The sequence below is a fragment of the Hippocampus bargibanti genome, linkage group LG11 (genome assembly GCF_051943395.1).
Source record: "Hippocampus bargibanti isolate YZ-2025 linkage group LG11, ASM5194339v1, whole genome shotgun sequence".
In the NCBI taxonomy this organism is placed as follows: domain Eukaryota; kingdom Metazoa; phylum Chordata; class Actinopteri; order Syngnathiformes; family Syngnathidae; genus Hippocampus; species Hippocampus bargibanti.
In genome coordinates, this window is record NC_142744.1 from 7,576,153 (window position 1) to 7,589,931 (window position 13,779).

Sequence of the window (13,779 nt, forward strand, 5' to 3'; positions counted from 1 at the left end):
ACCCAATCGCAGGGCACACAAAGACGTACAACAGTCACTCTCACACTCACACCGAGGGACAATTTGGAGTGGTCAATCTGCCTGCCATGCATGTTTGTGGAGTGCTGGAGGAAACGGGAGGACCCGGGGAAAACCCACGCGGGCCCGGCGAGAACATGCAAAGTCCACACAGGGAGGCCAGACCGGGACACGAACGGGCGACCTCTGCACTGTGAAGCCGGTGTGCGAACCACTCGACTGCACCGGGCCGCCCCACCGCACATTATTTGAAATGATTTAAAAAATGTATAAAAGAAGAAGAGAAGTCTGCAGATGCAGAAGTCCAAGATGGCGCCCGAGTAGGCAGCCGTCAGCAAGAGCTCTATCGAGCGTTGCTTTTTTTTTGGTCTTTGTTTTTGTATTTTCTTTTGTCATTTTGTGTTGTTGTGCGTCGTGTGGAACGGATATGCATTGTTTGTCAGCAGTTTTAGCGACTACTTTTGTTTGTGTGTGAACTACCCAAATGTGTCCTATTGTTGGATTGGATTGGATTTGCCTTTAATAGTCTCTCAGTGGAGAAATTTACATTTCACAGCAGCAAAGTTATGAAAGAAATGAAAGTAGAAAAGCAAAACACAGGTGCTGCTGGAAAGGCAGCCACTCTCGCGGCGCCGTCTTGAAGTCAAAAGAACAAAAAATCCTCATTAAAAATAACACTACCTGCTGTGGTGAAATTTGTATCGGTCTTTTTTTATTGAAAAATGAAAAAAATACACACGCATGTGCACACACAGTCAGTTAACTTCTAAATTTCTACGAAAAATTTAAAGGACAACCGACGTCACTTTTTGGTTTCCTAACTGACATCAGAAAAACTTTTAATAGCATCTAAAATACCCAAAACACGCAGTATGATATTTTTATTCAAATGCAAAACACAAAAAAAATGACTTAAAATGTTAAAAATCTGCAAAAAATTTAGCTGCGAATTGGGCATTATCAGAAAGTCCCGCCCCCAGTTTGTGATGTCATACCAAGACGTCTTGCATTCCTGGAGAATCAAAACAATTGCTTCAGATTCTGAGAATATGCTTTCTTGTTACACCTCCAGTTATGAATATGATTCAAATACTTCTGAAGAGGAAAGCATACATGTTTGCAATCGATTAAATAATTTATTTGTGCCATTTTGAGGCAACATTGGGGGAAAATCTCTCACCCCAAAAAAAGAGGCACAAAATGGTGACCTCTTGTAGACATGACAGTGTATTGCGTTTCCACAGGCTGATAAATTCCTTATATGGAGCTTGGTCGCCCTCTAGTGGCGGCTTTTGGTTGCAACATGAGGTTTTCAGACCAAACAAGTACAACAAAATACATTGACGTGATGGAAGGACTGCTACAATGTGTCTTTTTTTCTTCGGTCAGGGGCGTTCCTTCAGTGACGTCACAGACGGACTCGTCACCAACTCAAAAACAAGACTTCTTGAATATTCAGCGCGAGTCTTAAAAAGTAAAATATAGCTATATGCGGTGGAATCTTTGTAAAATACGCTCAGTAGAAGTCATTTGAAGCCCTTTTACAAATTATGGACACAACTTGTCCGGAGACGTCGGTTGTCCTTTAAATACTAAGCAGAAAATGCACACAGATATGGAGGATGCTATGTAGCAGTGCAGTAAATTACACAGGTGAAGCCTTCAACATTGACATGAATCATCTCTTCGCTTTTTTTCTCTTCACAGTACATACTCAATGGTTTATTGATTAGATTAAAAAAAACTCAAAAAAGGTGTATTCGCTCATTGCGTGTCTTACTAATCACTGTCAGACCAGTCGAGCTCCATCATGTCCATGGCGGCGGTGGCCATGTTGATTTTGGAACCGTGTCGTACGCTGCAGCTCTTGACAGAGTTCTGATTAGATGAGGCTCGCATGCTCACCTGGACTCCAGAGTGACCCCTCATCCCCATCTCACTCCTAAGCTTCATCACCCCCACATCCCCCACGTCCACATCCACGTCTCCTAACCTGTCCATCTCCCCCATGTCGTCTAAGGACAGCATGTCCCCCAAGCCTCCTAAACTGCCGCCGAGCCCTTGAAACATGGTGGGAAGCCTCCCTCCTTCCAGCCCCCCCTCATCGACTTTTTCCGTCTCCCATCCCCCGTCTTTCTCCCCTCCGCCTCTCCGAAACCGCCCGAGTAGCCTCGGATGATGGTGGTCACCCTGCTCCTCTGCATCCCTCCTCTCTCCATGTCGCCCTCCTCCCACGTCCTCTCTTCCCGCTCCACTCTCCCCCCCGGGAAGCTCCTGAGCGTCACCTGCACCCTTCCTCCCTCCAAGCTGCCGCCTTCATCCTTCTGGCACCAACCCTTCTCGTCCAGGGTGCCCTCGTCTTGTTTGTCGTCCTGGTCGAACCTCCCTTGCAAGCCTCGGAGCATGACGTGCAGCGGAGAGCCCATCCCCCGCTCCAAAATCGCACCGCCACCCCCTCTCTCACTGTCGCCATTGCTGAGAGTGCGGAGGAGGGAGCTGACGCCTGCGCTGCTGACGCCTGCGCTGCTCATCCCCGCGCTGTTAGAGTCTTGAGAATGCGAGCGGAAGAAGGAGCCGGAGGAACCGATGGACATTGATGGGAAAAACTGATGGGGGAGTGTCCAAATTGAAAAGGAAGAAAAAAAAGACACATCACGTCAATCATTTTTGGACATAAGTTGAGACATGACTTGACCACGCGACCCACCGGCGACATGTTGGAGCGATCCATTAGTAAGGAAGTGGGGCTGGGAGACATGTTGGACCTCTCCATCAGTCTCTCCTCCCACAGTCGGAGTCGCCTCTCCCGCTCCTCCAGTTCCTTTTCCTTGGAATAGAGCTCCCTCTCCAGCTTGCGGAGGCGCTCCAGGGTGGATTCAATTTCACACCTGGAATATTTGCTCGGTCAATTTAACTCATTCACTGCCATTCACGAATTGATATTTTGGACAGCCGCCCTCATTTCAAGTTCATATAACTCCAGACCCATGTAATTTAGGAATTAACTCTTTTTTTCTTATGAAAGAAGAGCGTCTAAGGTTTCTTACACTGAATTGAATGTGTATGTAGTCATCCCGAAACTCAATATTCTGTCCATCCTGCAAATTAAAGAGGTGCAATTTCTGTGCCTAGTGCTAAGGGGCGGAGTTTTCAAAGACGCACGGAGCTCGAAAGGGGCGTTTGCGCCATTGTGGGAGAGGACAGAGACAGTTTCTCTTCCGGCTGATGGAGGCAGCTTCCCTCACTTTCTTTAACTCACTCACTGCCATTCCCGAATTTATTCGGGTTTTGTTTTTTTTCTTGCAGGGTTGCTGATAAAGCGCTGGTCAGACCTCTGGCAATGCTTTTCCCCTCTGCGAGGGGGCAGCATTTGCCCTTTGTCCATGTTCGTATTTTGTTCCAGCTTCAGCTGTTGTTAAAGCGCTATATAAACCAATATGAATTTATTGCATTGTATTTTGGACAGCCACCCTCATTTCAAGCTCACAATACTCTAGACCCATAAAATTTAGTAATGAACTGTTTTTTTCTGATGAGAGAAAAGAGTCTAAGGTTTCTTATGCTGCATTGAATGTTTATGTAGTCCTAAAACTGAATATTCTGTGGGTCCTGGAATTCGAGTGATAGTGACAAAAACCCTGGCACCTGAGTGGACACATTTTTGCACGGCTGGCAGTGACATTTGGCAGCAGACATTTAAACAGCTTCTTCCCCCAAGCCATTAACTCTTTGAACTCTTTCAACAGTAGCCAAAATGGAACTGTATAGTGCCACTTAGCAGTTTTTTTGACAACGATACTAGTGCAGCGTGTTCTACCGGAAACAAATTCCTTGTGTGTACTACATACTTGGCAATAAAGATGATTCTGATTCTGATTCTGATGAGTTAATTTGACAGGCATGCAAATCTAGCAAACGGAATGTTTGTCATTTCATTCAAGAGATTCCAGTGTGTTCAAAATGTATTTAAAGGGGATTTTAACACCCCCATATAAAGCCTTGCTATGCCTCAAGAGTGTACTTTTACCTTATGAGCAATTCAGGCCCTGAAATTAGAAGTGCAGTCTAATTAATGACCACAAGAGGCCACTATAAGCGCAAATGAATAAACTGAATACTGTTTTCTGGGGGACAATCAAGAAATCATGTGGCCATTGCTCATCAGCCAGCACTGAAGCAGCACTAGAACAATCCTGATTTTTGGGGGAGGGCTGGAAAAAAAGGCATGTACGTGTACCTCCACTGGTCCTTGTTATGCAGAAACGAGTTGCATTGGTCAGGTAGCCTGCTATCATTCGCCATCGCCTCTAAGGTAACCAGTACCTGTTTGAACTGCGGACGCTCCTGTTAACACAAGTATGTTTAAATAAATTTTGTCTCACATTATTTATGACATCGTGTTCCATTCATGAGCCTATTTATGACGTTGAGATATGATTCAACCAATGATGCGATGAACCTTTTAGTTTACCTTTGGCTCAGCTTGCCAGCATTTCCTCATCAGCTCTGCGAAACTTGCTGGGCAACTGCTTGGGATGGTCAGCCTCTACACAAACGGAGACAATCATTAGCATTGATAAATTGATTACAAGATATGATTTGGAGTTAGGTTTCGGGAACCTTAACAGCTAAAAATCATAATCCACAGTACAATTTGGGTTGATGAAGCGGCAAGCCCCGTCGCTGCCCATCTTTAAAAGCCACCACAAAACTCACTTGTACTCTTTGGCATTTGACTCAGCATGATTCAGACTGGAACTTGGTTGTACTCCCTGGTGCTTTCTCCTATCTTTGTAAGTGCTTTATTTCCCGTATATGATAGCTGGCTATACTTTGTTACAGCTTGAGCTGTTGTTAAAACACTATATAAGTCAATATGTATTGTACTGTAAAAAAATATATATCTAAAAAATCAGATGTGCTACAAATTAAAGACATAAAAAAAATCAGCCACAAAATACATTCAGGGACATACAAATCCAGCTCCTGATTAAATAAATGTTGGTGTTTTAAGTTTTGTCTAAGTACAGTTACTATTTAACACTCAAAGTGTTGATGCTGCAGTATATATATATAGATGTCTGCATGTCTGGATGTATGTATGTCTGGATGGATGGATAGATAGATAGATAGATAGATAGATAGATAGATAGATAGATAGATAGATAGATAGATAGATAGATAGATAGATAGATAGATAGATAGATAGATAGATAGATAGATAGATAGATAGATAGATAGATAGATAGATAGATAGATAGATAGATAGATAGATAGATAGATCGATCGATCGATCGATCGATCGATCGATCGATCGATAGATAGATAGATAGATAGATAGATAGATAGATAGATAGATAGATAGATAGATAGATAGATAGATAGATAGATAGATAGATAGATAGATAGATAGATAGATAGAGATATCAATATCATTGCCAGCCCGTAAATATAAAAACGTATTGTCCTCTGAAAAATAAATTAGTAATTAAATAAATAAATAAAAATAAATAAATAAATAAATAAATAAATAAATAAAGAGCAAAATAAATAGCAAAATGAATAGAATAGAATAGAATAGAATTGTTGCTGGCAGGTCTGAATGAGCACAGACAGCTTCAATACACCGTGCAGTAAATGGAAACTGTTTTCTGTGGGGATTAATCCTAAAATATCAGCCACTCGGCACGGAGAGAGAGATCAAGTAGGAGGGTCAGGAGGGGAGAGCAGTGTAGCAATGGGGGGGGGGGGGGGGGAATATGAGAGACACTGGGAAAGAGGAGGTGGGGATGTGTGAGGGGGGGTTATTTAGGGAGAGAATTTGGAGATTAGCCAACAGCTACAAGGAATCATGTTCGCTGAGTTGTTTGTTGGCCGCCGCCATGTGCTCGTTTTTAGTGGCTGTATGGTTGTCAATTCAAACGCAGAGGCTGTATGAATATCATCTCTAATAAAATTGTTGCAACAACCCCTTGTCAGCAACATTCTTTCTCATCAAGCTGTAAAAGTAGTGCAAAAGTGGAGCGAGTTGCAGACTGTTCGTATACGCGGCAGACCTTCCAAGAGCACACGGCGACTGACATCAGGACTAAAAATACACGGCTTCACCGGCTCACAGTGGAAACCACGAGAGCATCGCATTGTTGGTACGACCGTGTCAAATGTCCATGTCAAATGACCACGTCAATGTGCTCGGCACGTTACCCGCCGTCAGTCCCAAAAAATTGCACTGCCCGTGTTTGTGCGCACCTCTTGTTTCTCCACCACCAGCCATGCGACCTGCAAACCCTCAAAGCCCTTGAAAGGTATTTCACGAGTCAGCATCTCCCACAGCACCTGACAACAGAGAACACGGGGTTGGTCCTTGCGTAGGAAACGCAGGTATGCAAATGTCTTTCAACTTACAGTCACTCCTCCTACTTACGAACATTCGTGTTACGAACAACGGTACATATGAACAGTTTTGCGGGTATGTCGAAAAATGTTCGTACAAAGATGATGTAAGTTATATTTTGTATTGTAAACATTAAACATACAGTAAAGTCTCGTTATATCGATATTCTCGGGAGTCTGAAAAAATATCGATATAACCGGACTATCGATATATCCGATCCTGTGGCATGAAAATTTTCTCCTTGCGTTCATAGAAATAGTATCGTAATAAGCAGTACTATCGATATAACCAATATCGATATAACGAGACTTTACTGTACTTATATAAGCCTTAAACATACATTCCATACAAAATATAGCACTGAAGCAACTTACGTTCCAAACGGTTGTTCGTAAGGTGAATTTGTTCGTATCTCATTCATAAGTTGGGGAACGTCTGTATACTTTTATCATGTGAGACCATCACACGTGTGTACTGCACAACTAAAAATGGAAAAAATGTGAAATTTTGGTGTCCTTAAATGACACTATGTTTTGATCCATTAACTTCAAGCTGAGAGCAGGGCCTGTTATGTGGATCTCCGAGGCTCCGCAACACGTCTCCGACGGAGACGTTTTACTCACATAACTCACATTCTCAACCCAAACAGACTGCCCAAAATATGTTTCAAGACAAACGATGTGTTCAGGCATATCCAGTATATCCAACGGCACCCTCTAGTGGACGTGTATTAATGTCACACCGCACTCAGAGCTGATTGATTCAAATGTAGCTCCACTGAAGGCCTAGGAGTGACATGCACAGCCCGCCACTGGATAAAGAAGTATCTCACCACGCCGTATGAGTACGTGTCGCAGGTTTCAGAGACGGGTAAGCTCTGAATGACCTCAGGAGCCATCCAGGGAAAGGTGCCCACCACAGTCATGTGAGTGGTGTGGGACAAGAACTTTGATGCACCAAAGTCACAAATCTGAAATGCCCCAGAAAAAACATATAATAATAAAAATACCTTACATTTGCAGCCTGCATGTGAATTGGTTTTAACATGAACACTCACCTTTAGCACTTTGTCTGCTGTCATGACCACTGGGGAAAAAAATAAAATAAATGAATCAAAGAGGCATTGTTAGGAAATATAGAAGTAGAAGCAACAAATAACAGCTCAGCATTGCATTACCATTCCGTGACTTAAGGTCTCGGTGGATGACTTTGATGGGAGCTTCTGCGTGAAGGTAGTGCATTCCTAAGAAAATTAACATTAACTCCATATCTCCCCATTGTATGGAATTATAATAATGAATGTATCATGAATTGTTTTAACATTGTCACATTAGTACGTCAAATACCTTTAGCCATCTGTATGGCCCACATCATGATCTGCTCCATGTCCATCTCCTCACTGTGCTCGCTGGAGAGATACTCATAAAGAGACCCTCCGCTGGCATATTCTGCACACAGAAAACACATAGTGAGTCATCGTAGTATTTGTTTACATGTACCCAAAGCCCGCCATTATCCTCCCAATTAGCGTCCCACAATATGACATAAGGGCTAACTGCTTTCAATAACATTGGGCCCAGACTAGATGTGAACTCGTAAAAACCGCTCTGACCACTTCGGCACACGCGTATCATTACAGCATACTGGTATCAATTGCAAATGTCCTGCCAGAAAAAGCAACAATAACTCCAGCATCAAATTATATATCTCATAGTGGATGATCGCTGTGTTAGCTAGCGTGCATGCTAGCTTGACTTGTTCCGTTTCATGGGAGAGGACACTGAGGCCTCCGTGTGTAAACTTGAGACAAAAACATGATTTTAGGCCAATGAGACTGAATTAAAAAGCGAAAGTGAAAAACAAACACAATCAACAATAAGGCGTGATCTTAATTAGAAGGAAAGTTGAAGAGGCGCAATTTCTGTGCCCGGTGCCAGTGGGCGGAGTTTTCACGCGGAGCTCAAAAGAGGCCTATGCGTCATTGTGGGAGTGTACACAGGCAGTTTCTCTTCCGGCTGATGGAAGCAGCTTCCCTTACTTTATTCCATTTATTTACATTTCGTTTTCATTAATTTATGTGTTTTTTAACTCATTCACTGCTATTCCCGAATTTATTTGGGAATTAAAAACCATGACGTAGAGTGCCATTCCCGAATTTATTCGGGTTTTGGTTTTTCTTGCGGGGGGTGCCAATATAGCGCTGGTCGGACCTCTGGAAATGTTTTTCCCTCCCGCGAGGGGGCAGCATTTGCCTTTTGTCCATGTTAGCGCTTTGTTACAGCTTTAGCTGTTGTTAAACTACAAACATAATTTTAGGCCAACGAGAAGCGGAAAATAAAAAAATGTTGAGATTTCCATTTAAGGCTTTATTTTTATGTATTGTAGGATGGACACCAAGACTCACTTTGTGGCCAAAGATTTTTGCTGACAAATTTAATAAAAATCATATTGCAATACAGGAATTCTCAAATTAATCTTTAAAAACACAAGAAATAATTGTGATTTTTCAAGATACAGTGATACCTCAACTTACGAACGCTTTAGCTCACGAACTTTTCGCCATACGAACATTAAATTCGTGAGAATATAATCTTGGCCTACAAACTAGTTTTCGGCGGATGAACCAAACCACACAGCGCCTGGCGGACTCGTTTTCCACACCCACTTTCTTTGAGTGCACTCAGTGCAGACGTGGTTTGTTATGAGTGGAGTACTTTTGCTTTTTTGTGACCAAAAAAGACCCCACCACTGGCTAGTGTTAAGCCGAAGAGGACACAAAAGAAAATTACGGTCGCGCGGAAGGAGATCATCGAAAAACACGAACGAGGTGTGCAACAGTCTCAGGCAATAGACGAGGTTGAAAAACTTCTGTTGATTTGGATTAACGAAAAGCAGCTAGCAGGGGACAGTGTGTGAGGGTATTATCGCCGAGAAAGCACGGCAACTTCACTCGGATATCACCAAGAGGCAACTACATTAATGACCATCTCAAAGGTAAATAAAACAACTTTATTATACAGTAAAGTTTATTTATTTAATTACAATCCAATAGCACATTTATTATACATAAAATAAGGTATATTTTGTGTAGTTGTAAGGCTTATTTAGGAGAATATTATGTTTTATGGGGACCTGGGAATTGATTATTCTCATTTTAATGGTTTCTTATTGGGAAATAAATGTTTGGAAGACAAACTTTTCGCCTTATACACACTTTCTGGGAACCAATTTAGTTCGTAAGCTGATGTATCACTGTACGACCATATTAACACACACACAATAACAGTCAAACCTGTGACGATGCCATAGTTGGGAGATTCCAGCACAGCTCCATAAAACTGAATGATGTTCTTATGACTCAGGACACTGAGAATCTCCGCCTACGTGGAGATGAGCCAAGAGTAAGACATTATTAACCTCCTCCGCTCTCATGACTGTAACTAGGAAACTTGGTCTTTGATATTGTTAAGTGTATTTTTTTTTCTTTGATGCCCTGTGCAATTTACAAGTTACAAGCACAATTGTTGAACTATTGGGTCAATGATGCCAAGTTGGTATTCCAAGCGGACTGTGAGAAATGATCCGATTTTATTTGATGGGCCAGAATGTATTCATGATAAATAAAGTCTTGTTCATCTAGCTACGCCAGCAATGTACCACGATAGGTATACATGAATAGCAGAAACCATCTCATTTGTATTTGTGCTGTACTGTCGCTACTTCTTTTTAAACAAAATTTACAAACATGAAATAACATTTATGCATTAATCAAAGCAACTAAATGAAAATAAACACAATCAACACTAATGCATGATCGTGGTTAGAAATGAAGTTAAAGAGGGCAAATTTCTGTGCCCGGTGCTGGGGGGGATGTTCAAAGACGCTCGAAAGGGGCGTTTGCGCCGTTGTGGGAGAGGACACAGACATCTTCTCTTCCGGCTGATGGAGGCAGCTTCCCTCAGTTTCTTTAACTCATTCACTGCCATGTGCAAAAAAATGTGTCTACTCCAGTGCCAGGGTTTTTGTAATTTTCACTCAAATTGCAGGACCCACAGGATATTGAGTTTTAGGACTACATCAACAGGCGAATCAGCCTAAGAAAGCTTAGACTCTCTTCTTTCATCAGAATAAAAAGTGAATTCCGAAATTATAAGGGTCTGGATTTATTCAAGCTTGAAATGAGGGTGGCTGTCCAAAATACAATGCAATACATACATATTGGTTTATATAGCGCTATAACATGGACAAAACGCTATAGCGCTATAACATGGCAAACGATGCTCCCTCGTGGAAATGAAAAACATTGCCAGAGGTCTCACCAGCGCTTTATCGGCAACCCCGCAAGAAAAATCAAAACGGGATTGGCGCTCCACGTCATGCTTTTCAATTCTCGAATAGATTTGGGAATGGCAGTGAATTAGTTAAAAAATAAAAATAGAGCAACTCCTCAATCCGGTGACATTTGTTTGGTGGTGTGCTGAGAGATTATTTTTTGTTTTTTGTTTTTTTTCCCCAAAGTCAAAAATGCTGCATGGGTCGATTAAAGGACAACCGACGTCTCTGGACAAGTCGTGTCCATAATTTGTAAAATGGCTTCAAATGACTTCCACTGAGCGTATTTTACAAAGATTCCACCACATATAACTATATTTTACGTTTTAAGACTTGCGCTGAACTTTCCGGAAGTCTTGTTTTTGAGTTGGTGACGAGTCCTCACCCTATGTCACTGAAGGAACGCCCCTGACCGAAAAAAGGACACATTGTCGCAGTCCTTCCATCACGTCAATGCATGTTGCTGTACTTTGGTCTGAAAACTTCATGTAGGACCAAAAAGAGGCAGAAGAGGGCGGCAAAGCTCCATGTAAGGAATTAATCAGCCCGTGGAAACAGGCCAATTAATTCCTTACACGGCTTCGTCGCCATTGTCTGCCTTTTTTGGGTGCAACATTTCCCACCCCTGATGCCTGAAAATGACACAGAATAAATTATTTAACCGATTGCAAACATGTATGCTTTCTTCTTCAGAACTATTTGAATCATATTCATAACTGGATGTGTAACAAGAAAGCATATTCTCTGAATTTGAAGCCATTGTTTTGATTCTCCAGCAAGGCAAGACGTCTTGGGGTGACATCACGAACTTCGGAAACTGGCCACTTCTGGGTGAATTTTTTTTTGTAGATTTTGGACACTTTAAGTCATTTTTATTGGTATTTTGCATTTGACTAAAAATATCAGACTGCGTGTTTTGGGTATTTTCGATGCTATAAAACGTTTTTCTGATGTCAGTTGATGTCAAAAAAGTGATGTCGGTTGTCCTTTAAGGATGAGAAACTCATACCTCTTAATTGAAACCGATCTGCAAATGTCAAATAAGTGTCTGTTGCTAAGCAATGTAATAAATGTTCATCCATCAATGCAAAATTGCACAAAAATGTGCCTGCCTAATCTTCTTTCAATCTTTTTTTTTTTTCGCAGAATCACCCAACAGCAGTTATGTTCCAAATCTGAACGTCGCACTTCCAAGATATCGAAGACAAGTTGAAAGGTCGCTCATATAACTAAGCCCCTTGTTTACATTCAGCGATGCAGGAATGTGTTGGAAGGATTCCTTCCATTAGCGTGTTGTGATGCATGACCTCAATACGCACGTTTTTCCATTATCGTCCCGCCGCGAACGAAACAAGTCTGACCCGGAATCACCAATCATCTTTGTTGAATCGCCCCGCCATTAGACATAATTTTACGAGTCATTGTTTAGTTACGATAACAAATACCAACATGCGCCTTTGACCAACTTCCTGTCATTGGGTTAACAACCCCCTGTCCTATTTTGATATTAATAGCGCAACTGGAAATTATGAGTTGATTCCCCTCGTGGAGTGACACTCAAGTCTAACGACACCGCGTTCCGAATGACTACATTTTTTTGTCTAAATGTACAAAAGGGGTGTGAATAATTTCTTCTTCCATAAAGTGTAGTAGGGCGGGGAACACACAGGGAGGTATGTTTTCGATAAACACTCGGCTGACAACATGGAAGTGGTGCAGGGGGTGACTTAGAGGGGCTCTCTGGGAATCTGGAAATGGAGTCTTGGTGGTTCCAAGGCTCAAAGGAAGGATTTAGATTTTTTGGGGGGGGATTACTCAAGTGCAGATGCTCCCCTACTTATGAACACTCAAGTTACGAACGGTACATACGAACATTTTTGTAGTAACATATATAGTATTCTCTCCAGTTTTACATGTGCGTATCTTTATAGAGCATATATTTTATTAAATGTTTAGTTTTCAGTACAAACCAATACAGGGTACTTATACAAGTTACTTATATAAACCTTAAACATACTTATATAAGCCCTAAACATACATTCCATCCAAAATATAGTACTGAATCAACTTACAAACGAATTCACTTTATGAACGACTGTTCGGAACGTATCTTGTGTGTAAGTTGGGGAGTATTACCAAAAATTTGCCTTGAACAGCGAGTGCGTGTCCATCTATGTGTCAATGGACACGCACGCCTACCTCTTTGTCAATCTTCAAAAGCTTCTTCACCGCCACCTCCTTGTCTCGGGATATCCAGAGGGCCCTGTAGACGCTCCCAAAGCTGCCTCCACCACAGTTCTCATAGTAGAGCAGGTCCTCGTGCTTTATCTGGACAAACGACGAGCCGGGGGACGACATGGCATACTGGCTCTCTCACACATACAGCACACACACATACACACAAGCTCACACACACACATACACACGCACTCTCTTGCGTGCACACTCGACCCGCACCGTGATCTTTGGACACGAGAGTATGAGGACCGAGGATGAGCGTGGATGTTGTCGTTCAGTAAGTCGGCAAGGGGTGATTTAGTCACCGAGAAGAAACCAGAAAGTGCTGGAAGGAGTGAGAGCAGGGCTGGTGGAGGGGGGGTCTGGGGTCTGTAAGTCTGCAGGAGGTATGGCCTGGCTTGTTAAGAGAAAGGTGTTATATTGCCATGTAGTGGAGACTTGTGGAATTACAACCATGAGCGTCTCAGTGGTAGCAGAACAGAGTGAGGCACAAACACTTCATGATGGAAATTAAGGGTTCTGCATTCAAACATTCTCCATTGTATCTAAAAAAACAAACACATACAGAACAAGTGCTATTTTTTTCAGTCATCAGTAGCTGCGGGATTAAATTTTCAAGCAAAGGCAACCTAGCGCCACTCATCCATCCATTCACCCATTTTCTGATATACAGTTGCCAAATTATCAAAACATTTGTTGGATTTTAGCCATCATCAGAACAAATAGATTGAAATATGCACTTTCCACTTGTACATCAGCCTGATTGTTGTTTTTTTTAACACACTGATCTAAACTTC

General features: G+C 42.1%; 1 protein-coding gene across 1 annotated transcript; it reads right to left on the reverse strand.

Annotated features, from left to right (window-relative positions):
- Positions 1-708: 708 nt before the first annotated feature.
- LOC148891371 (uncharacterized) lies at positions 709-13,293 on the reverse strand. The gene is given in 12 exon segments (XM_089009217.1): positions 709-2,139; positions 2,142-2,624; positions 2,726-2,906; positions 4,256-4,362; positions 4,490-4,564; positions 6,268-6,354; positions 7,245-7,382; positions 7,470-7,498; positions 7,590-7,655; positions 7,759-7,860; positions 9,705-9,792; positions 12,944-13,293. Coding segments are annotated over 12 exon segments (1,857 nt in total). The 5' UTR covers positions 13,103-13,293; the 3' UTR covers positions 709-1,797.
- Between the last annotated feature and the right edge of the window lie 486 nt (positions 13,294-13,779).